This window comes from Triturus cristatus, chromosome 10 (assembly GCF_964204655.1).
Source record: "Triturus cristatus chromosome 10, aTriCri1.1, whole genome shotgun sequence".
Classification (NCBI taxonomy): domain Eukaryota; kingdom Metazoa; phylum Chordata; class Amphibia; order Caudata; family Salamandridae; genus Triturus; species Triturus cristatus.
In genome coordinates this window covers 254063500-254089748 of record NC_140593.1, presented here as the reverse complement: position 1 = coordinate 254089748, position 26249 = coordinate 254063500, and the positions used below count along the sequence as shown (strand labels likewise).

The following is a 26249-nucleotide window of genomic DNA, read 5'->3' as shown; positions in this document are numbered from 1 at the left end:
AGAGTGGGCTGGCCTGGCGTATGCCAGTCCAGCGTAAGGGTGTGAACAATGACCCCAGGGCTCTGGGCGTGCTTCCGTTCTGGGCTGGACAAGGAGGTAACTAATGTGCGTGTCTCCGTTCTAGTATTGGCGCCACCAGGAACGCAATCTGCAATGTGTCACCCTGTGACCCAAGTCCCACAACATGAGCAACATGGATGCGCGGGGGAATCATTGACCCTACATTCATCCATACCTCCACACTTGCAAGATCATAGACATGACACATCGGTGTGACAATAAATGTTTAATGCACATTCAATGGAGTGTTGTGGCTGGAGCAGTACAGGGCCATGCAAACCCCACCTTGCATCGTTTTGTTGGCCCATCAAGGGCCAGCCAGAGTCCTTCAGGAGATGACAAGTACTTTAGAAGAGGAGGAGTTCAGTCCACAGTCAGACAGCTGTGTCATTGGTGACCAAACATAATATGGCAGTCCATGTCGAGGTCCAAGGTGAGTGTCGCAGAGTGCATCGGGGGACAGTGGAAGGTGATGATGCAGAGGGCAAAACCAAGCAGAAACAGGCCATATGGCAAAGATGCATGCTACTGCATCCTTCTGACCATGGAGGTGAATTCATCCTCATCTTCATCCTCTGCTGGTGCATGTGCCTCACATGTGGGTGGTGGTGTTCTGTTTCCAGCACCGTGTGGCAGTGACACCTCAGGGGCTGGAGATGAAATGTCTGCCGCACTGTGTGGCTCTGACACATCAGGGGCCGGAGATGTGGATGGAGTGGTAGCAGCAGCATGCATCAGCGCCAGGCCTTGTGGCAGCAATGCCATGAGGATGGTCTTTAAGGCATTGAGGGACCCATCTACCTCTCACTGGTGCGCAGCCATGGCATCCGCTCTTTCTGCCCGCGTCCGCTACATGTCCTCCATAAGCCTCCGCATGAGTCCCAACTCCCGGGAGAGCTCGCTGGAGCCACTCTGACTGGACAGTCGTTCTTGTCTCAGAGTCAGGACCCTGGCGATGTCAGCCATGGTTCATTGGAGGGCATGGAGCGGACTGTCGCTGTCCGTTAGGGACTATGAGTGGTCCCTGATGGGACTCAGACACCCACGTATGGCATCTAGTTTGGCTGCCATGCAGTCGAACCCCACCTGAACCTGTTCAGCCAGCTTCTCCTGGCACCCCAACACATGGAGTTGGAAGGCCATATGTTCGTTGTGGGGGTCCTGGGAGGCAGCCGTGGTGGTGGGTGCTGCCTGCTGTGTCATCTGTACAGGGTTCTGCTTGTAGCAGCTGGGCTGCTCTGCTCCTGAAAGTGGGCTGCGGAGGCTCCCACAAGCTGTTGGAGGGCACAGAGTCGAAGGTGTCCTCTTCGTCATCAGAGAAGAGAGGTTGGGACTGCTCTGCAGGAGGTGTTGAATTTCCCTCTGCAATGTGAAGGGGAGATGCAGTTTAACATTGTGTTCACATGTATGTTGATGCATTGTACATGTTTACATTCAGACTGAATGACAGTGTACATTGTGACTGTATGTGGGGAGCTGCCTATATGATGCGGGATAGTGGACATTTTGGCATCACAAATGTGTGTTTGTACCTGTACATTGTCAACTCACATTTCCCTGCGATGCCATATGTGATTGGCCAGTTTCTGCACATAAGCGGCACCAGTTGTGTCCTCTGTTCTGTTGTGGGCGTGTTGTGTATTGTGCCATATTGTTGTCAATGTTGATGTGTTCTGCATGTGATGTGTGTGTGCCACATTTTGGGGGGTCACCCCTGCAGCTTTGATTTGGCTGCCCCTTATCCCTTACATGTGGTGTGCCTCTGACTTCTGTGCTTATACAGTGCTGAGCTGTTGCATATCTGGGTGCATTGGTCTCTTGGTGGGAGTTGGGGGTCTAGGGCATGGTTTGTCCACAGATGTGCTATGCCTACTTGTGCATGTGTGCCATTGTGCCCATCTCCCCCCGTCCCCCCAGTCCCTGGTCGTTATTTACCCTGTTGCTGTTGTGTCCGGTCATGTTGAGCAGTGTCCGGGCCCCAGCTCCTGCCACAGTCTCCCCACTGATGACTGTGGACACCATTTCCTCCATCTCGTCCAGCTCCTCCGATGGTGCTGGACTCCCACCTCCAGTCTGCATTGCTGCCTTCCGGTTGTTTGCGAGTTTCCGCTTGGTTTTGCACTTGACATCATTCCAGCGCCTCTTGACCTCTTCCATTGTCCTCTTCAGCACTCCGACTGCATTCACCTTGTCCACGATGGTCTGCCATATTCCATTTTTGGTTGCCAGTGACACAGTGGAGGTGACAAACAGTAGTTATCAGGATCCTGTTTTCCTGCAGACTGAACCTTTTCTTCCTACTCTTCTTGTCCTTGCCCATCTCTGACCCCGAAGTCACAGGCTGGTCCCCTGGGGGGCTTGTGTGGTTCTGGTTGTCCTCTGCACTTGCTCCGGCTAACTCCAATGGCCTTCGCTTTTGTTTGGCTTTTGTCAGTGCTTTTTTTCCCGACTTTTATGGTGCATTTTCCCGCATGACGCGTGGTAATTGCAAGCCTGTGGCTGGTTTTCGCTGATTTTTGTATCGCGATTGGCCTCATAGCAGCTTTTTGGGCGTTCACTCTGGACTGTTCCCATGGGGCTCAGGGTCAAGACTGATTTGCATATGGCTGGGTCCAAACTGTGGTGGCGTAGTGGGCAAAAGAACAATGGATTAACGCAGATCTTTTGACTGGGGGAGAATGTTTGCATTGTCAGTATTCCGTCCATCATGTGTTTGCTGTAACATTTTTCGCTCTAAGTGGGATGGATATGCCCAGACGTGGGTCCCTTGCTCACTGTGCCACTGGATTCAAGCTAGCCTGGCTGAAGAAGGGTGACATACCCTGAAACCGGTCCCAGGATGCTTGTTTCCGGTCCAGTGAGAACCTGGCCTGGCAGTTCAGTCTGGACTGTTCCCATGGGGCACAGGATCAAGACTGATTTGCATATGGCTGGGTCCAAATTGGGGTGGCGTAGTGGGCAAAAGAACGATGGGTTTAAACCAGATCTTTTGACTGGGGGAGAATTTTTGCATTGTCAGCATTCCGTCCATCATGTATTTGCTATAACACTTTTCACCCTAAGTAAAATGGGTATACCCAGACGTGGGTCCCTTGCTCACTGACCCACTGGATTCAAGCTAGCCTGGCTGAAGAAGGGTGACATACCCTGAAACCGGTCCCAGGATGCTTGTTTACGGTCCAGGGAGGACCTGGCCTAGGAGTTCGGTCTGGACTGTTCCCATGAGGCACAGGGTCAAGACTGATTAGCATGTGGCTGGGTCCAAACTGGGGTGGTGTTGTGGGCAAGAGAACGATGGATTTAACCCAGATCTTTTGACTGGGGGAGAATGTTTTCATTGTCAGCATTCCGTCCGTTATTTGTTTGCTGTAACACTTTTTGCCCTAAGTGGGATGCTTATGCCCAGGTGTGGGTCCCTTGCTCACTGTGCCACTGGATTCAAGGATTCAAGCTAGCCTGGCTGAAGAAGGGTGACATACCCTGAAACCGGTTCCAGGATGCTACTTTCAAGGTCCAAGGAGGACCTGGCCTGGCAGTTCACTCTGGACTGTTCCCATGGGGCTCAGGGTCAAGACTGATTTGCATATGCTGGGTCCAAACTGGGGTGGCGTAGTGGGCAAAAGAATGATTGATTTAACCCAGATCTTTTGACTGGGGGAGAATGTTTGCATTGTCAGTATTCCGTCCATCATTTGTTTGCTGTAACACATCCTTGAGGACCAGGCTCAGAAGATTGCTCCTTCAAAGTCTCCCTAAGGCCTCTACCAACAGGCACCTCTCCTGTAATGTTGTCTCTCAGCATGTTGGAATCCAGTCTCTAATTTTCCTTAAGAGCACAATGTCTCAAATAAGGATATCACGGAAACCAATTCTGCCAAGTATAGATCTAAAGAAAAGAATCTCAGCAATTTGCCAGCATGGCTGTATGTTAAAATGCTGAAGAGAGAAAATTGGCCTACAGATATTGCAACTCCAAAATATGGACAACCACTATATCATCAATATCAGAATATTTAGGGGTTTATAGATTTACTATTCTAAATTCACATCTTCTTACCTTGTTGATTTAGTGCAAGTGAATATTGTGGAGTTAATAAATGTACAGGTACATACTGAAAACATGATGTTTTGGTGTAAGCCGTCAAAGCAGTCCTCCTGTTTTAAATGAAAATGAAAATAAATAATTAAAAATATGTCCAAATGTATTCTGTATTCTGAGCTACCTCACTCAGATCAATAAAGAAAATCAGGGAAGGGGACCTCTTCTACTGCACCATTGATGTCCTGGGGTTTTAGATCCATTAGGGAATTCACCAAATTTATTTCTTGATTCATTGTTGAGGCACCAAAATATATTGCTTTTATGGTCTTTCGGCTTAGCCAAGGCAATGACTGAGACAGGTGGGCCTCATTAGAAATCCACCAGTGTGGCTGTCAGAATGTAACATTATTTAATAAACCTCTGGTTAGAGTCCAAATTTAAATACACAATTATACACGCGATATTTTAAAAACCCGGGACATGTATCGGGTCTAGAGATCATCAGTTCAACAAGTACTTACTTGCACCCACTGGGGTGAACCACTCAAGAACTCCATCAGAGATCATCAGTTCAACAAGTACTTACTTGTACCCACTGGGGTGAACCACTCAAGAACTTCATGTACCAGCTTCCCTTGGGGCGACCCGGAGGAGGGGCTAGCGGAGTGTGGTCCATTGTGATTGTTTCTAAAAATGGCTCCCTTGAGCTTTGAGCTGACGAGCTCCTGGACGGCGCACCTGCGTGCCTGTGCGGGCACTGAGGCCTTTGACGGTTGCTTGGCGGCCCTCTTTTCCACCCCTGACTATTTTCTCTACTGATGAGGGAAGTTATCCCGAAACCCGAGCCATGTCTCGGGCGATATTTTATAACCCGGGACATGTATCGGGTCTAGAGATCATCAGTTCAACAAGTACTTACTTGCACCCACTGGGGTGAACCACTCAAGAACTCCATCAGAGATCATCAGTTCAACAAGTACTTACTTGCACCCACTGGGGTGAACCACTCAAGAACTTCATGTACCAGCTTCCCTTGGGGCGACCCGGAGGAGGGGCTAGTGGAGTGCGGTCCATTGCGATTGTTTCTAAAAATGGCTCCCTCGAGCTTTGAGCTGACGAGCTCCTGGACGACGCACCTGCGTGCCTGTGCGGGCACTGAGGCCTTTGACGGTTGCTTGGCGGCCCTCTCTTCCACCCCTAACTATTTTCTCTACTGATGAGGGAAGTTATCCCGAAACCCGAGCCATGTCTCGGGCGATATTTTAAAACCCGGGACATGTATCGGGTCTAGAGATCATCAGTTCAACAAGTACTTACTTGCACCCACTGGGGTGAACCACTCAAGAACTCCATCAGAGATCATCAGTTCAACAAGTACTTACTTGCACCCACTGGGGTGAACCACTCAAGAACTTCATGTACCAGCTTCCCTTGGGGCGACCCGGAGGAGGGGCTAGCGGAGTGCGGTCCATTGCGATTGTTTCTAAAAATGGCTCCCTCGAGCTTTGAGCTGACGAGCTCCTGAACGACGCACCTGCGTGCCTGTGCGGGCACTGAGGCCTTTGACGGTTGCTTGGCGGCCCTCTCTTCCACCCCTAACTATTTTCTCTACTGATGAGGGAAGTTATCCCGAAACCCGAGCCATGTCTCGGGCGATATTTTAAAACCCGGGACATGTATCGGGTCTAGAGATCATCAGTTCAACAAGTACTTACTTGCACCCACTGGGGTGAACCACTCAAGAACTCCATCAGAGATCATCAGTTCAACAAGTACTTACTTGCACCCACTGGGGTGAACCACTCAAGAACTTCATGTACCAGCTTCCCTTGGGGCGACCCGGAGGAGGGGCTAGCGGAGTGCGGTCCATTGCGATTGTTTCTAAAAATGGCTACCTCAAGCTTTGAGCTGACGAGCTCCTGGACGACGCACCTGCATGCCTGTGCGGGCACTGAGGCCTTTGACGGTTGTTTGGCGGCCCTCTCTTCCACCCCTAACTATTTTCTCTACTGATGAGGGAAGTTATCCCGAAACCCGAGCCATGTCTCGGGCGATATTTTAAAACCCGGGACATGTATCGGGTCTAGAGATCATCAGTTCAACAAGTACTTACTTGCACCCACTGGGGTGAACCACTCAAGAACTCCATCAGAGATCATCAGTTCAACAAGTAATTACTTGCACCCACTGGGGTGAACCACTCAAGAACTTCATGTACCAGCTTCCCTTGGGGCGACCCGGAGGAGGGACTAGCGGAGTGCGGTCCATTGCGATTGTTTCTTTAAATACACAATGTCAAGAGGAAATTATCAATGCTTGCCATACAACCCCTTACTTATTGTACAGAGAAGACCCCAAATGCTGATTTACTAGTGGAAGTACTGCTTGAAAGGACTAAACAAAGCAACTGTCCGCTGCTTCCTTTTATCAAATAACAGGGCAAAATAATAATACTATTTAAGCAGTGACGCTGCTCTGCCTTTTAGATTATTAAAGATACTTTCATATAGGCCACAGATCTGTGATTTTGAAAAGGCAGCTAGCAGCAAAGAGTTTAACCTCTTGAGTGCCCATGACGAGCTGGACTCGTCATGGGCAGCGGTTGCGCTGTGCCCATGACGAGTCCAGCTCGTCATAAACCCCGCCCGCTAATGAAACGCCCGGCACAGGGCGGGGAAAGGGCGGGGCACTCAAGGGGTTAAAAGAATGGCCCCAGCGGTATCCACACTCCTGGTGCTATTCAGAACTGTATGCAGGGGCCAGGTGGGACACTCATTTAGATCCACACAGATCCTTCTTGAAACAGGTATTGAGTATCCAAACATTACCATTACCCTTTCAAATAGGAGAAGGCAAAGACAACCAACATCAGTGGGGTGTAGTGCATGACAACTACAGCTCCTTCTGATGACTACACATCCATTCGTTAGTCAACTGAAGGTCAGTGTTTCCCTCTGAAGACAATTGCAGTGATGATAACGGGGCAGACTAATCCCAGAATGCTAGAATAGCCTATAATACGATGACCAATCTAGGATTGGCAGGTATTATCCATGTGGCTCCTAGTATACTATAAAGCAGAGCAATATTAAGACAAGAGAGTCTACACCTAAGGTCATAAAGGAAGGAAGCTGCATTCTGAAATGATGAGGCTTGTTGCAAACCCACTATTGTCAATGAGAGGGCCACTCTAAAAAAGCCACAACATAAGAAATTGATGTAAGAATATATTTTATTAATGATTATTAGATGGGGGTTGCAATAAAAGAAAATGTATCAGTTCATCCAAACTTACCAGCACTTCAGCCTCTTTGTCGTTGCTCGAGACAATAGGGATTGGGAGGTCCACAACAGATGACACCGGACAATCATCTGAATCACTAGGTTTGATAGACAGAAAAAGGCAGTGATGCAAGCAGAGAAGACGTCACAAAGGTTGTTTAAAAAAATTGCATCACCCATAACAACGTGATAAAAGTGTTCCAGAAGGAAACATTTTAGAAATACATAATTTGTAGTTCAATTCCTAGTTACTATTATGTGGAAACAACAGGATTATAGAGTCAATTATGTTAGTTTATAGACCACTAAAACAATAAACCAGTTTGCAAATATGGTTTAATTGAATTATTTCTCAGAGTTAGACATCCGTGGTTATATACACTACATAGCATGGTTCAAAATGGTGAAAATAGCAATGGAGCTGATGGCACACTGACTGCTGTCCTACTGGTAAAATGCTGGATACAGTCGTTCGTAAATTAACAATGCATCAGGACAGGTGAGATAGAATAATGCCACCATTAAGATAAGTCACAACTTACCATTACCTGTAGATCTGCATGTTGCTGCAGAAATTATGTAGAGCCCACTAATCTTCTTCCCCATTGACAGTGCTTAATACTTCCAAGACTTTGGTCAATACTGAAGGTGAAGAGGTGGGAAAGGGGATAGGGATATGTGAGAAGGCATTCAAGAGACATTGTTGGGTTGTGTTCACACAACTCGTCCCAGGAAAAGGAGGCATTCATGTGTGTTCTATAGTTGCTCAGAAGTGGACGGTATTTTATACTAAATTAGCCTAATATAGTCTTTACTCTTACACCAATTTCAATTGCATGCAGTCTTTTATTTTACATGGATTTCACAAGAATGGAAAGAGACTACAAAACCTGAAGAAATACACAAGTGCCAATCTAGTAACAGGGTAGTATACACTCAACATATCAGTGACATAAGACATTTACCTTACTTCAGTCAATGGAATCATTTTCAGAGTGGTTGTGTCCCAACGTCATACATTCAATTGTTAAAGCTCCACAAGTTAAGGCACAGAACAGAAACAAAAGTAAATGACTCAGTGAAGTCCCAAGAGACTGTTTTTACAGCAAGGGGTAGGACAAGAATCCAACAGTGGTTTTACAATCCACACAAACAAATCTAATTCCCCTAGCAAATACCTAACCGGAGGCCTTAGAAGACTGTGAAAGATGTCGAAGACTACCAAGGATGCAAAGAAATTCTTTGACAAATTCAATGACTCAAGGAATCCTTTGAAGTGAAGCTGCAGAAGTTCCTAGCTGCACTACAAGCAGAAAACCCGGATTACGTTTTGAACATTTACTCAGCTGAAGAACTATTAGCACAGGTGTAGGGAAGAACCCAAGCACAGGAACACACAAGAAGAGCTGAGTCCACATAGAGACTTCTTCTCACCAACAGGGAGGGAAGCCAAATACCGACCTACACCCTGAGTGCTACTTTTATTTACTGTAGGATCCTCAAATTCTGCGGTAAATCCTCAAATTCAAGGTCCTTGAAGCCTAGGATCATCAAACCACGCAGTGAGTTCTCGAATCCCACTATGGTCTGCCACTCAGACTGGGGATCTTGGGACCCCTTTTGGGATGAATGCATGGGAACAATATTCATTCTGTTGGTGAGCCATGGTGTTGCTGTGGCCTCACTAGAGACTTCTTGTCCCATAAACGCCTGCTGTTTGTGAGCAGACATTGACACTTAGGCAAAGTTTGCTGGTATCATCTACATTTATTTCCTCTCAGCCACACTGTTACTGCCCCCCTGGTGATGGGGGCGTGTGAGAACCCTGGTTATCTTATCCTGATACATCCAGAAGTTCCAGTCTACTAGTCAGAGGTACACTTTATTCCTTGTTAGGTTTGTCCTGATGTGTTCCTGGTTGTTACTCTGTGGTTTTAAGTGAGTTGGTCCCACAAGGGCATTCATCAATAAAGTTTTCCCTCCTCTTTTCAGCCTGCGCCAATTATGGGGAAACGCCAGATATCCGCCTGTGTTCCTAAATCTCACACTAACACTCCTATGGATGCCTTTTTGCATTGTGCCATGGACAGTATTGACAAGGAGATTGAGCTGGCCGAACACCGTTTATCTCTTTCCTCTGCCATATCTTCGTCTCTGCGAACCAGTGGTTCCTGCTTGTCTGTTCCTCTAGACCCTGGTTCTGGGCTGGCAATCTTACCCTCGTTGAATTGATGATGGAATGGACACATTAGTTTCTCCTGTTTCCAAAGTTACCATATCACCAAGTTCTTGTACGTCTACCTTACCCTTGGATCTGGGCACTTTAGTGGCCCTGAATATGGGCTCTGGAGTAGTTGGAAGAGGAAGAGAACAGAGGCCATCAGCAAATCGAATTGCCCAAGGGTTAACACTAGCCAATGCCAAAGGGATAACACTAATCAGTCCCCTAGGGTAAACAATGCGCTTGCCAGGGATAAGGATAACATAGAAACCTTAATGTACTCTCTTTGTGTTAATTTAATTGCTGCCCTTGATGCTAAACTGGATTCGATCTGTGAGTGGTTGGCAGTGACCGAACTGGTGCTCACTAAGCGCAATCAGTTAATGCAAACCTTGGGAGCCCCTACATCTACCGCTGTTGCTACTCTCTCTCCCTTTGTGGCTATCTTATTGTCCATCCAACCAGTGGAGGGGGAACGGTTGGCTGAGCCGTCTAGTGCTCAGGGAAATATTGTATCCACAATTTCCCCTCCTTGTCCGTTTTCAATTTCTAATCCACAGGTTCGCCCTGGTAGACAAGTTCCAGTGTTTAAATCAACCTCATAAGCCATAGTGGGGGCAGGAGTGCCTAGTGGGGAGTGTGCACGGTCATATGGCACCTCGTATGGCCCACTCATAAGGGCCTAGAATATCACCTCCCCTAGATGTGAGATGTTGCCTGCTCAAACAAGCACTGTCACTCTTAATTTACCACCAACGTCACACCCTACGTTCTTGTGTTGGGTAAGGAGCCTCGTTTAAAGATGGTTGGGGGTGAGGCTCTGGGTTATTTGCTTCTTCCTGGTTTGCACATGGAACATTTGCACCAAGATTCAACTCTAAATGCTATCTCCAGTGAGTTCAATCTACTTTCTTCCTTGCATAAGCTTCTCCCATCTGCTAGGGATATTAACCACACCTTTACTGGGAGAGGGTGCAAGTTTTTATCGATTTCATCTTTGTCTCTGCACCTTGTTTCCCCTGTATTGCAGAGATTGGGATACCTTGGAGTCCTCTTGGCAATCATAATCCTGTGTGTGTGTCACTGTTTGGGTCCCCACTGGTACAAGAGCAACCTCTAGGTGTTAAAGGATTTACTAAGACTACAAGCAAGGGAAGGAGGCTTAGGTGGTCTCAGTAAGTAGTCACTTTCAGTTTTTATATGTCCTTGTACTCCTGTTGAAAAAGGAGCTTAGAATTTGTCTAGCAGACAGTAGTAGTCAGCGTGACACCTTAGTTGCTTTTGCAAAGATTTTATAGTCAGTGTCCAGCTTTCTGGAGGCTCCATTAACCTGAAAGATTGTGTGATGGTTTGATAAAGGATCTTTTCAGGTACTAAGAAATCTTAGGTTTGTCCTGAATGTTAAGCCAAGGGATTCTGCTCTGGTGAAGAATAGCCACAAACAGTATAAACTGGAATTTGGGGGCACAAGAACGACCTAAGGGATGCGACTTGGTTATGTTCCAACTTTAATTAAACAGTTGGACCTACTTAAGGCAAGCACCCTGAAATGTAGCTGCAAGTTCTGGGGCATAGTCAATCACTCATTCCTGGCACTTAATACCAATGCAAACACAAGGAGATGATGGACGGAGCGCTGAAACTTCCCAGACACTCACCCCCAGTCACAGATATGGGTTGAATCCATCATCATTCTTCAGCTCACTTTGCCACCTCAGTTCAGACCCAGCTATATGCAAATCAGTCTTGACCTTGTGCCTCATGGGAATAGTCCAGCCCGAACTGCCAAGCCAGGTCTTCCCTGAACCGAAAACAAGCATCCTGGGACCGGTTTCTGGGTAACACCCTTCATCAGCCAGGCTAGCTTGAATCCAGTGGGAAAGTGAGCAAGGGACCTCCGTCTGGGCATACCCTGCCAACTTAGGGCGAACAAAGCAAATGCAAGGAGATGATGGACGAAGCGCTGAAACTGGATACCAATGTATCCTTGGGCTCTCATATCCGAAAGGATTGCTGGGTATCTAATTTTGAGCAGTCTTATAATACTGCTTGTTACGGGGGAATGGTGGAAGGGACTTGTAAATTGACATTTGCCCTTGAGGAAGTTAAGAAGGGCATAACTAGTCTAACTAAGAACAAGGCTACAGGCACCAATGGTATCCCTCCTGACCTATATATTAATGATTTTGAGGTATGGGCTACCCTTGCAAACACTGCAGTAATTTAGGACCCCCTCAGCCATGGGGTTCTTCTATCATTTTCTCTGTTTTTAAAAAGTGGGACAGGGACAAACCCCATTGCTTTAGGCCCATTTCTCTGCTTGATTTGGTTGTGAAAGCAGTGGGGTGAATGCTCTTGGACAGACTAGCACAGTGAACCAAGGAAAATAACGCTATATCCGAAGTGCAGTATGGTTTCTGCTCAAGGAGGTCAATGGTGGACCAATGTTTGAATCTTTATATGGTTTTAAGCAAATATACCACTTCTTGCCCTGGTTCTATCCATTTGGTGTTTATGAATATTACCTCTGGGTATGACCAGAAAAATCCAAATAAACTTTGGCACATCTATGAGGGGTGACCGGGATATTGTCCTCTTTTTAAGAGATCTCCACCTGAATACTACAATGTTATTCTAAAGATCTTAAATGCACACACGGTTCTTGTATCAAAAGAGGAGTGTTTCAGTGCTGTATCCTGGCCCCTTTCCTATTTGATTTGTATCTTAACAAATTGGAGCAGGCCCTGATTGCTACTAAAGCAGATTGACCAAAAGTGGGGTCTCAATGCTTACCTGTTCTTTTATATGCAGATGAAACTGTCATAATGGCCAAAACTACTAGGGGTTTTTAGTTCCTGCTGAATTCCTTTGCCAACTTTATGGAGGAATTGGATTTATCAGTTAATGTAAAAAAATCCTTTGTGGTGGTGGTTAGCCCTCGTACTACAAAGACAAATAGGTTCCATTTAAGGACTTGTGTTCTTTCAAATACTAGAGTTTTCTCTTACCTGGGCTTGCAGTTTGATTCCTCTGTGAGTTGACGTCCCTTTGTTAGAAGGCAAAATAAGGAGTTTACATGGGCCAATGCTGCAGTTTTTAGTTTCACCTCCAGGTTAGGTAGAAGACTCATTAGGGCTTTATTGCAGATCTACAGCGCCAAATCTATCTCCAAGGTAGTTTATGAAAGTGACGTTTGGGGATATGTCAACCAGGCTGATCTGCAGATGGTTGAAAACACCTATCTGAGACATCTTTTGTGTGTTCTGCAAAGTGCCTCTACATTTTCTGTGCACGAAGAACTGAGTGTTGGTCATATAACCAATGTTATGGCATTTCACCCTCTTTCTCTTTGGCTAGCTATATGGGCAAGGCCTGAGATGAAACTAAACAAGGAGATTCTAAAGGATTGTTTGTCCCTTGACCGTTCACACCATATCCCTTGGCTTACGTACATCAAGGACACTCTTTAGAGCCTAGTTAGGGGAGAATTATTTAGTACTCTAAAAGGAATAGTTAAGGCCAATCACAAATGGGTGAAAGAACACTATTTGGCAGAGGTCCATTGTCAGAGAAGACCTCGCACTACAGAAGCTTTGAGTCCATATTCATAGTGGTGGAGTGTGGCTCAATGGTTAGAGTGGCAGACCCTGAAGCAGAGTTCTGGCCAGGGACCAGGGTTCGATTCCCGCCTCGGCGGGGCTCGGGCTTAATTTCCTCGGACCTGTCTATTCTCGCCTCGGTGCCAATTCTAATCACGGGCCCCACGCTGCAACTCTGGGCAATAGCTAGCATAGCCTCCACACCGGCCCCAACAGCGCTAAGGATGCCTGGCTTCACCCTGGGGGTGCCCAGGAGTGGACACTTCACAGGGAAAGCCAGGAGGGGTTCCACAGCGATATGAGTATCAGCGCCAGGAAACCGCAAAAGGCGACGCTGTCTGGTGACAGTGTGCTCTATAAGTACCTTTACATTTACATAGTATTTTGAAATCCATGCCGACCACAGAGCCTTACTTTCTAATTGTAAAAAGCATGTATGATAATTTTTGGGATGCAAGGTTCAGGTTGAACTTATTGCACTTTTGCTAGCTTATCCCTGGGGAAGGAATAGGTGCCAAACACTGGCCCCAAGCGGCTGCAACCATATGTCTCTGCAGGATATGCTTCATTTTACATTGTTTTGTAATATTTACATGGTCCCAAGGAAGGCTTATATTATCCAGGTCTTAAAATAGGCTAACTTTTCCCAGTCACGTCCTGCTCTCATGTATTTACAATGTATTAGGCCTGGCTTTTTCAGCGGGTTTACCACCAGAGATTTTGCTTTTTGACCTCCTGTCTTTGACCCTGTTTTTGTTGGTTTTAGGGCTCTGGGTACTTTACCACTGCTGATGAGTGCTGAAGTGCATATGTCCTTCCTGTAAATTGTGTTTATGGATTGGTGTTGTCATGATTGGCTTGTTTGACTTACTACTAAGTCCCTAGTACAGTGCACTGTGTGTGCTCCGGGCCTGTAAGTCAAATGCTGCTAGTGGGCCTGAAGCACTGATTGTGCCACCCACACAAGCAGCCTTTCAAAGGGGTCTCAGACCTGCCACTGCAATGTCTGCGTGCAGTCTCTACTGCCATGTCAACCTGGCAAGTGCACCCACTTTCCAGGCCCTAACCTTCCCTTTTCTTACATGCGAGTCACCCCTAAGGTAGGCCCAAGGTAGCCCTATGGGCAGGGTGCATTGTATGTGAAAGGTAGGACATGTACTGATGTGTGTGACATGTGGTGATAATGAAATACAGTGTATTTCATTTTTCACTATTGAAAGGCTATATGTCCCATAGGATAGAATAGGAGTTTATTTATTACATCTTGTAAGTATAACTTCTCATTGGGACAAGATGGGAAGGTGAAGTTTAGTATGCCTGAACTCAGAATATAAAGACGCATCTTTTAGTAAGGATGATTTTTACATTCTATGTTTGAAAATACCACTTTTAGAAAGTAGGTATTTTCTTGCTTAGCCATCTTGTTTGCCTCTGCTTTTTTGTGGATTGACTGTCTGGCTTTGGAGTGACAGGGACGGAGGGGTGTGTATTCACTGTAGACAGCCACTGGGGGGGTTGAGGTGTGTCCTGCCTTTCCTGGATGAGTCAGAGCTGGGCTGAATAGACCTGGGCTGCATTTAGAGTAAGGAGAGGAGATTTCCTTTTGCCTGAATAGGCCTGGTCTGCCTTACAAAATGATGTCTCCACCTCCTGCCGGAAAGCTGGATCAGAGAGGACAGAACTGGTTTTGACTGAGCACAGAGCCTCTCTCCCACAAGAGAACAAAGAGAAATGTTGTATAAATGTTGGGGCCCAGACCCCAAAACTTTTGAATACTTCTGGACTCAAGTTGAACCTCTGCCAAGGAGAACAGCTGTGAAGGCTGAAGGTGAAGTACTGCCCCTTTGCTGTGTTCTGTTTGGGGTTGGTCTGCAGTGGCTTTTTCTGCCAAGGAGAGGACAAATACTTTGCTGTGTGCTGTTTATCCTGCTTGAAGAAGATCTCCAAGGGCTTGAAGTAGAGCTTACCTCCTGTTCTGAAGTCTCAGGGACACAAAGACTTCACCACCAGCTGCCCTGAACTTTCTTGCTGGGAGTTCTGACCCACCAAGAGGTGCCTGTTACTATGTTGGGCCTCTGGAAGTTGCACCTGCTGTTGGGAGCTGGAACAGAGATGCAACTAAGAGAAGCGTGATGCATCCACACCCATTACCAACTCATCGCCGCCGCACGATAAGAATTTTTATGCATCGGTGCTGAAGAAACCGACACAGCACCAGCCAGCAGCTGGAGAAATTGCTGTACGCCGAATACCGTGCACCAATCTCCGAAGTTCGAGATCCCTGCACCAATTCTGACGTATGCCCTTCTGTATGGCTGCAAGAACTGACTCATCATGGATCCACTGCTACAGAGACCAATTCAGTGCCGTTGCCGCCGCTGCATCGAGAACCGACACATCCCCGTTCCCACGCATTGCCCCGGGGCACCAAGTCTACATCAATGCCAGGGCTGCAGTAAGAAACCGATGCATCACTTCCCTGCAAAGTAGGAAACCGATACATCACCTCCCCTTCAGTATGGAAATGATGCATAACCTCCCCTGCATGGCAGAAAGAATCTGACTTATCACCTCCTCTGGAGTAAGGAACATCACTTTCCCTCTACTTACTCCTACTTACTACTTACTCCTCTGGAGTAAGGAACGTCACTTTCCCTGGGCATTTTCCTACTTACTACTTACTCCTCTTGAATAAGGAACATCACTTTCCCTGGGCATAAGGAAGCTTCCCTGCAGCTGTTTTTGTTTGCGATTTTGACGCATCCATGGTACTTTGTGTTGAAAGTTTTGCATCTATCGTTTGCTATGGATAGAACTGTTTATTTCCCTCTAAAAGTCATATCTTGTTAACTGTTTGGTAGATTTTTGTCGTTTTGGTCTTGTTTAGTTAAAGATTACTTATTCTTCTAAACTTGAGTGGTGTACATTTGTAGTGTTTCCACTATATTACTGTATGTGTGCAAAAATGCTTTACACACTGCCTCTGAGATAAGCCTGTCTGCTCGTGCCAAGCTACCAAGTGGGTGAGCCAGGTTTATTTTAGAAGTGTATCCCCCTTACCCTGACTAGGTAGATGGGTCCCTACTTGGAAAAAGGTGCAAACAATTGCCAACTAGAGACCCCCATTTCTAACACAATGCTTCCAGGGGACATTCTTTTTAATGTAGTTAGTTTCTTGAAAGCTGCCATGAGACTGAGAAACAGCTGTGATTAGAAAACCAACATGTTTAATGGAGGTCGTAATTTTTATATTTTATGATTTTAGTATTGGGTTTTTTGATGATGTTTCTATCTTTTTTTTCAAGAACCAAATAAAGCTTATTTTGATTGATTGATTGATTGACTCTGCTGATGAAGGTGGTCACAATTGGACAACATACATGTGACAGCCACAATCCTAGGAGGTATGGATCCTGTCACCTGTGTAGATTACATCCTGAGTGACAATACTCTAAGAAAATGGGGAGGAACAGCCCAGAATGCCCCAGACCAGAAGTGGATGAGAATGGGGCAAGCACTTGCTGCAAGCCAAGACATGCACATGAACTAGGACATTTGAATTACCAGTCAATTCTGGCATGCCGTAAGAAAATAGTGATCCAAAGTCTCCTTAATTCCAATTTTCAAATGTGATTCATGGATATTTTACTTAACTTGTATATACATCTCAATTTCCATATTTATGCCAACACATGTTTTGTGATATTTCTTTCTTGCTGAGGGCAGAACACTCACTTTTACATCATTCAATGAAATTTCTGTTTTAAGTGCCATAGTGTGCTTTACATTTTGGGGTGCATGAAGGTAAGTAGGCAATTATCCTACTTTGTGATTTGTATTAAAGTTATGTACATCTGCCTCTGTAGAGGCAGTTCCTGGGACATGATTAGCCAATGCAGCAGCTTCTGGCCATGCTACAATTTTGAAAATTGATAGTTAGGATACTTTGGATTCTTGTGATGTGTCTGAATTGACTACTGGTGCACATTTTGAGACTGGAAAGCAAAATAGCAGCTTTCCTCACTCGTTTATGATCATTGAAACAGATCTGTAGTTAGTTACCAAATATTTTGAAAAATTATGAACTACTTAATTTTGAAACTCAATTAATCAGAAGTATAAAAATGAGCCAATCAAGACTAAAATCATAGGCAGCATTTATTTTATAATGCTCCTTACAATGACCTGGAAGGCCCCTGCAGAATCGCCCCACTGGTTGCTGGTATCTGGAGTCCTTCAGCAAGAACTTTCACGCTCTAGATCCCCGAGGTTCAGACCCTTCCTACAGGATGGAACCTACTGTTCTCTGGGTCCTCCTGAAAGGAGATGCTTTCTTCCCTTTGCTCCAATGCCAGATCATGGTAGAGTCAGAACCAAGCAAGGTGGTCCCAAGTGCAGCTCACTTGCAGATTCTTACTCTTGACTCTCAGTTCCCAAGGTGAAGACTGCAGTCTGAAGACTTGTAAAGCATGCATATGCAGAATCTTCAGCCATTGCCTTCAGCACACCAATATCCTTACTGCCGAAAATGCAACTCATTTTGTGAGCTGAAGTAATCATATGTATATAAACTGGTTGGGAAAAAACAAAATCTCTGGCAGGATTCACTTTACAGTGTACTTTACAATGACCTGAATCTCCCATAGAAAATCTGCCCAATGGTTTCTCAGAGCAGGCCAATTGTCTGGGGAACCTGCCCTTAGGTCCCGATAGTTCAAGTCCACCCTCCATGAGGGTCCTCACTACTTTTGACGTCCTAATGAAAGAAGATGTTCTATTACAGTTGCCACCATGTTGGAGCAAAGCAAAGCCAGGACCCAGCTGTATGGCTCCAGAGGCAGCATGTCTCCATGTTCTCACTCTTACTCTATATTCTCAAATGAAGACAGAACTGGTCTCAGGAAACCTGTAAAATATACATAACCGGACTCATCAGCCAATGCTTTGCAGCATAGCAGTCACATTACTGCAGACAATTTCACTCATCTAAACTGCCCTAGGCTTACCGAATTATCGTGCCCCTCCTGCCTGACAGGAAAGACAAAATTGGGGGCTAATTTACAAGCCCCTTGCGCTGCTGGTGCATCAATTTGTATGTGGGGTACTATGCTTACATTAACTGAATTCCTCCCATCCGCCGTCCTGCAAGATGGCTTTTTGAATTAAAAGTTTACTTCTGATAAGAACCATGATATGAAGGTCACACATTTAATTTATATCAAGGGAGACCATCCTTCTGATGTTTGCAGAGGGAGTACCACTAAACAGGATAGGAAAAACATCTGCTATTTACAACTCTGCAGCAGCAGAAGTGTGGTATGAAACATATTCCTCCATCCGCCATGAAATGTTTGACAGCAGCAGAGTACCATATTTCCTCTCTTAGTGCTTTTTCAGGTGTGTATTTGGAAATTAATCAATACACAGCATATTTATGTGTAGAGATCAGCAGTCACCACAAGTAGGTATTTGGTCGCTATTGAAAGATAAGAGATAGATAAGAGATATTTATTGCTACCTGACTCAATGGTGCTTATTTTATCTACCCCAGAAAGACGACAGTCTGAGTGGATTTGGTGGGATTTGAAGCAGTCATTGCATTATTCATCCTCAGTGGGCCACAATTCAAAACCTATAGTTTGTAGAAATTAAGGAGATGCATGCATCTATAAAGCTGTTATTCCGTCTACTCTATCTGTAACATTTAGATTACTGCTAATCTCTTTGATTAGGTGTTCCTCAATACATTGAGCCACCGTTACCCCGTCTGTGATGGTCCCACCTCCATCGGACCCAAATTGACCCCCTGCCACATTATAATGGTGGGTGGATGGTAGGCGGTTGGAAAGACTGGCCACCACAAATCCAACGGGCTCCATGAGCCCATCTGTCCATCGGAGGGACTTGTGTCCCTACAACTGTGGCGGTGCCTGCTCAGGCACCGCCGTAGGGATTAAAATGTCCTTTCAACCCACCATTTCATGGTGGTTAACCCACCATGAAAAGGCAGGTGGAAAGGGACATTAGGGGTCCATAGCGGGTCCTCCTTCCCACTGGCCCTCCAACATGGGCCCTGGGGGCACCTATCATGCCCCCAATATATCCCTGCACCATGCGGCTGGCACTGCATGGTGCCTGCCACATAGCGCAGGGACATGCACGGGGTGCATATTTTGTAGTGTGGCATGTGCTGCAGCCCGCAGCACCCGCCGCAATAAAAAATATACACTTTACGACTGCCTTGCGGTCACATCCTAATCAGCCCCTATGCTTTTGTGTTTCACACTCCTTTTCGGTATTTTATATTAAAATGGAAAATGTTGTCCTCAGTCATATTCTTTAATTGTGCTTTTTACCAACACACCCATTTTTCTCAATAGATCAATTAAAAACGTTTTAAAAATGTAACTTATTCAAGAATCGTGTTTATCTTGCCAAATTTTCAACCGTCAGTACATATGTATCAGCTATGCTTTTTTTTAAAAAGCGCTTAAATGTCATAGCCTATGATTTCGTGTTGTGTGATGGTTGTATTAAATTAACATTTATGTAATGAGCTTCTTGGGCAGCTTTGGAAGACTTCTGAACTCATTAGAAATCAATACTTTTTCTCAAGGGGGGTCTTTAAATGTGATTTGCACGTTTCCCTATTGCTCTGCTTCATTAGTAAAAGGACATTCAGGCTTTCAGGAAATCAAGGAAAACCCAATATTTCTTGCAGTGTTTCACTTCTGCGCAAATCTTTCAGGAAAATAAACATATCGGGGCAGATTTATGTGGGACTTGCGCCCCTTTTACGCCGCCGTTGCGTCACTTTTGTGACGCAGCGGCGGCGTAAACACTGCGCCACGCTGCACCCGATTTACATTGTGACGCATCTATGGAGATGCGTCACGGTGTAAAGCCCTGCGCCACATGAAACCTGCGTCAGGTTTCATGTGGGCGTTTCTAGGGGGGCGTTCCGTCGCAGGAACGCCCCTGAAAAGTGACTCAGTGAAATCTATAAGATTTCACTGAGTCACTTTCCCAACGCTGATGCGTCAAAACCCTGCGCCTGCTTGAAGCAGGCGTAAGGCTTGACGCACCATCTTAGGGATAGGGTAGGTTGGAACAGTGCTGGAGTTGCGTCGCGCTTGCGATGCAACTTCAGCACTGCGCCAACCTTATGCCGGCAGATGCGTCACGTATCTGCTTGTCGTTGCGCCACGATGCACCACATTGTAAATGCGGCGCATCTGTGGTGGCGCAAGGGCAAACTTGCATGACGCATCTTCCCTGGCGCATCCATGCTGATTTTCAGGGATGCGTCAGGGAACATAAATCTGCCCCCCAGTTTGAAGCTTTTATTAATATTTAGACATTCACAATAAATCATAGTGTAATCCTACTTTTTAAATGAATATTTTAATCTGCGTAGGTTTGAGTTCTTCACCAAATTATTTTTTGTTTCAGGTAAAACACACCAAAGTGTTAGCTCGTTTAACATCAAATATGTTTCCTTCAAGTATACTATTTATCATTCTCATTAATGTTAGTACCATACTACGAGTGGTAGACATGGAACTATTTTTATTGTTGCTGTTATTAATAATCATATTGGAGTGTGCTCACTATTTAGCTATTAATATGTAATGTATCAACATTCTTATACCTGTCTCTCTGAGCAGCACCAACATTGTATTCTGCAATGTGTAAATGAGATCACATCAGACGTGAAGAGGCACTCATCCTATACTGAGCACAACATTTTCGAGTTGAGACCCCTGTTTTCCTTAATTAATAGAAAGGTAAATTATGAAGAAGTAAGCAAGGCATAACTTTAATTTCTCAAACCATTTTATTCCACTTTCCACCACAGAAAAACAGATCTCTTGCAAATACAGCTGTTAAATAAGTAATTCCAATGATAGCTGTATTTCTGCTATGTTTGTAATGTGCTAAAACGCTATTTTAACCCCTTCCCTGCTCATGACGGAACCGTTCCGTCATGAGCCACGGTTGTCGTGTGCTCATGACGGAACGGTTCCGTCATGACAATCCTGCCGGCAGCCGCTCCGCCTGCGCGGCGCTGTTTCCCCGCCTGTGCGGGGCGACAACGCAAATGGGCGGAGTCATGACGGAACCGTTCCGTCATGAGCACAGCTCAACTGTGGCTCATGACGGAGCGGCTCCGTCATGAGCACAGGCCCGCCGCGCTGCCCCCCTGCCCCCCCCAGCGCTGCAGCGGAATGTCCGCAGCAGCGAAGGGGTTAATATAATAGAATACAAATAATGTATGTAAATGATTTAAGTACTTAGGCCACAATAGGGGCACCATGTTTGAGAGAAGCATAGGGGTACTTTTTAAACTTGCTCTAAAGCCGGGCAATAAACCTATCAGAGAGCTCATTATGGTTGATAAAACCAGGTGTCTATAGCCAGTTATGGTGCAGGCTATGGGGTCTGCAGGAGTATATGATTCAGAATGTGGAAAATAGACTTTTAGAGTAGCACGTCTCCATATGTCTGTCACTCAGAGCTAGGTTTGCCATTTATCTCAGACTTAATAAAAATGGAGCCAATTCTCCTATGGCACAGAATATGGTCTAAATCTGAGACTAAGCTATATCAGGATGTTTTAGCAGACAGTTTAAAACTTGAAGGAGCGTTACTGATCCCATGTGTGAGGTTTATTAGAAATGTTATGCTTGATCTCGGCCACATGGAATATTACATTAACCCGAGCTCTATGCAATCGATCAGTAGAAAGGAATTAAAAAAACAGGGACCACTTCATCTGGACTCTATTAGACTAGCAACCGAGAGCTTAAAGCCTACTTTCCAGTATAATCAACTGATTTTATCCTCTTTTAGTATCCAGCCTTATCTACTGTTTGTACCTGGTGGCTATGACAGGTTCTTATTAACCCGTTTTAGATATAATATTTTCCACAGGCAAGTGAGCTTCCCAGGTATGAATGATTGGTCGCGAACATTAGGACTGTGTCCGTGTGACAACTGCTCGGATCAATCGACAATACATGTCATATTATTCTGCAGGTTTTACAGTAACCTGAGGAAAGTTTGGATTGTCCCGATTTTAAAGGAGCTGGGCCTGAGACAATGCCGTCCTGCATTGCTTGCGCTGCAGCTCCTGGACGATGTACACAGAACCTGGAGGATAGGCATGTTTTTAAAAAAAGTATTTAGCCACAGGAAAACTATTACTTTGTAACCATGGAGACCATTATGATTATTTGTATGACCAAAATTTAACATAATTATGTACTGCTTATAATATTTTATGGTTTTAACGAATGAATTGTTTATATGCACTTTTATGATTGTCTCAAAAAACAATCGAATAAAGTCTCTTTTGATTTGATTTTGATTTGACTTTGAGATGTTTGCTGTCAGTCCCCCAATGTATTTCCACATATTTATGTCATACCGAATTGTGGCTGAACTATATAAATGATGGTATCAGATTCCGCCCTGTGGTTGTCAATTTGGTCTAATCCTGAAAACAATCTTGCCCGCCGAGTATTGGAAGACTATTCACACCTCGATCTGGGGGGAAAATCCCTTGGCTGACATACATCAAGCAATTAAGTCATAGCTTAGGTATCCCTGATCTGTTTTTATAACCCCAGTAGTTTGCCTGCTTCTTTTAAGTATGCTTTAAAAGAGAAATTTTGATTCATGCATATTATTGAGAATGTGTGAGGAAGCTAAGAAGGCCTTTGTGAGCAATTATACCACGTAGATCTCTAGCCCATTGACTTGTATCTTATTTGGGTTTCAACTAGCTTTCTTAGGTATTTATTAACACGTCTGAGATTTAACACTAGGCACTTTATGGTGGCCTTTCCCACTCAAATTGTATATGATGTGATTTTACCACTGTGCCCTTGCGATGATCAATCCATTCAATCGACATTGTACTTTTTGCATTTCTGTAAATATTATGTTTCTCTTAGATGTCGCTTCCTGCTGACTATCCTGAAAGATGCGAATTTCAGGCAATCGAAGAAAGCTGTGGTCTATATACAATCGCACCATCAGTGTACATATGCAGGGTTGTGGAGACAGTTTTACAGTGTGGTTTTATTTAAGGAAAATATTGAGCTCATTTCTTCCTTTTGTTATGTTTGGACATATTTACTCGGACCCAGTTGTTTATATACACTTTATGATTGTCAATGAGTTTGTTTTTATCTGTCTTTATTGTATTTTTATCGCTGATATATACCACAGAATAATGTAAGTTGATGATGATGACTCAAGGTAAAGATGAGGATCAAATGATAAACTGTACCATGCTACAGCATGTCACTGTTCATTTTATTAGGTATTGATTATTCTCTTCTCTCGTCTTACAGTTTCTGCTTTGCGGAGTATGTGGCATATATTGCGCCAAAAAGAAATCGGGACTTGTAGTAAGTGTTTGCCTTGCATGCATTGATACTATATAAAACTATCTTAGAGTTATTTTATATGACTTTCTTGAAAAACCATTTTTCCTTAGAAAAAAGAAATCATTTCAAATTCAATATAAGTTTTTGATTACTATTCGTCAGAGTCTTTCTGAAGTTAGGGACAATTACAGTCATTTATCTTTAACCCTTCTTTTTCTGATAGCAAATTATTCACCACTCTTGAGCCTGCGATAGTATGAATACTTAACAGCATTCCTACAGCTGACTAAAGCGAAAGCCTCCTTTTTGAAACTAGATTTTAAATGTATATATGTTAATTCTAGCATCATAGGAGACCATATAAATGTTCTTGTTACATTTTCTAGATGGGTGTGCTTAGGTTCTTTATATGGTTGATCTAGGATCTGAAAGATATTAAGTACTTTAGGCAAAATCTTCACCTTTATTGCATTTATCCTATCCTGAAGACATAGATGCAAAACCCACAAATGTTGAAATTCTTGCTTAATAATCTATTAGAAATGTCTAGATTAGTGCTAATAAGGGTCCTCACATTACTTCTGATCACAATCCTTAGGTAAATTAAATGTGTTGCTTCCCATTTAAACAGAAGAGATACTAAGGGGGTCATTATGATAGCGGGCGGATTGCCACCGCCTTAAGGCGTTGGCGATCCGCCCGCTAAACTCCTCCGCCCGCATGATTTTTCACCCCCGGCACATTACGATGGCGGGGAGACCCCGGCGGACGGGAAAACCGTCTGCCGGTTTTCCGCCGATAGGCAATCCGCCCGATTGCCTACCGGACGGAAAAGCCCAAGAATATGGTGGTGGTGCCTTGCAGGCACCGCCATCCATATTTGAATGATGGCCGCGAATTGCCTTTCTATGGCGGAGACTCCGCCATGGAAAGGCATGCGGTTTGGGCTTTGGGGGCCCGTTGCGGGCCTCCAGGGTGTTCAGGGGGTGGGGGAGCATAGGGGGTGCCTATGGTACCCCCCTGCATTGCCATAGACATGGTGGCAGGCACCTCACGGTGCCCATCACCTTGTGCATGACAATGCACACAGAGCATTCACAACATTGCTGGGAATGGAGGATGCCACCGCCACGGTGGTGGTGGCATCCTAATTGCAGGTGTGGGGCCGCTGCACCACTGGCGGCCGGTCCCAGAACCGGTAGGGTGGCGGGCGGACTAAGTGCTGGGAATGCACTGTGTGCATTGTCATGCCACCATGTCTATGACAATGCAAGGGGGTACCATAGGTACCCCACCTGTGCACTCCCCTGAACACCCTGGGGGCCCCCTACAGGCCCCCAAAGCCAAAACCGCCTGCCTTTCCATGGCAGAGTCTCCGCCATGGAAAGGCAATTCCCCCTCATCATCCAAATATGGATGGCAATATCTGCAAGGCACCGTCACTATATTCCTGGGCTTTTCCACCATCTGGTAGGCAATCGGGTGGATTGCCTACCGGCGGACGGTCTTCCCGTCCGCCGGGGGACCCCCCGCCATCGTAATGTTGCGGGGGGGAAAGTCATGCGGGCGGAGGAGTTTAGCGGGCGGATCGCCAACGCCATATTTTGGCATTAAGAAAGGCTTAATCCAACTTACTTGATGAACTGAAAAGTTGAAAATGTATCTGGTGGATCAAGATCTCTGGGAATATACTCCCTCTCAATAAGAAACACTTGATTGATCCAAATTGATCCAAAGCCTGTTTATATCCCCTTTATTCTTTCATTAGAACATATCACAATTGCTAAGGGCTATAGAGCCATATTGAAAACCAAGGAAATACTGGGCAGTACTGTTCCCTCCAATTGCAAAGATGTTTTTTTCTGATTAAATACCTTTTGTGTTAATGTTAGCTGTTGATTCCACATAAAGGTATTCGATATAGAAATTCAAGCTAAAGTTAATTCCTTTAAATATTTCTAGAATGTTTTTTCAGCTGTTTCAATTATGCAACAAAATCCACAAAGACTCAAGTCATCTCATAACAAAACAGTAATTGTTCACTAGATTATGAATTAATCACTTGATTAAATGGATCAATCAATCAATATTTCTATACTGCACTGTCACCCCTGGGGGTATCTGGGTGCAGAGGTGCGAGGTCTCCGTCGAAAAGTCAGGTCTTGAGGAAACAGCAGTAAGAGGAAATAAACGAGCAGAAAAAGACAAAAAAGAAGGCAGAAAGACTAGTAGAAAAGGTGAAATAGTGCAGACGAGGGCAAAACAAAGGGCAGGAAAACGAGCAGAAAAGGTAAAAACAGAGGGCAGAAAACATGCAGAAAAGGCCAAACAGAGGGCAGAAAAACGTGCAGAAAAAGGCAAAACAGAGCAAGAACTGAGCAGAGGCGGCACAAACAGAGGGCAGCAGGTAGACAAGCAGCAGAGGGTAGTAGACTGCCGGCAGGCTGGACAGGACAACTGTCGCGGGGGAGCTGGTGAAAGGACCTGCTAATGAAGAAATCAAAATGTATATTCATCTCCAGAGCATTGTTAACAAAAACCCTTCACTTTCAAAAGAAAAAGTCTAAAAAAAGTGCATAGTCTTAACTTCTCTACATAAATACCTCTAGATATATTCTCAGTCAACCAAAGAAAACAAGATTTTCATT

General features: G+C 45.0%; 1 protein-coding gene across 2 annotated transcripts in view; it reads left to right on the top strand.

Moving 5' to 3' along the window:
- Positions 1 to 26249, top strand: part of TMEM196 (transmembrane protein 196) — a 445343-nt gene that overhangs the window by 186962 nt on the left and 232132 nt on the right. For both annotated transcript variants that reach the window (XM_085630035.1, XM_085630034.1), the window contains exon 2: positions 23566 to 23622. In XM_085630035.1, coding sequence (XP_085486161.1) covers positions 23566 to 23622 — 57 coding nt within the window. The remainder of the gene's footprint in view (positions 1 to 23565; positions 23623 to 26249) is intronic.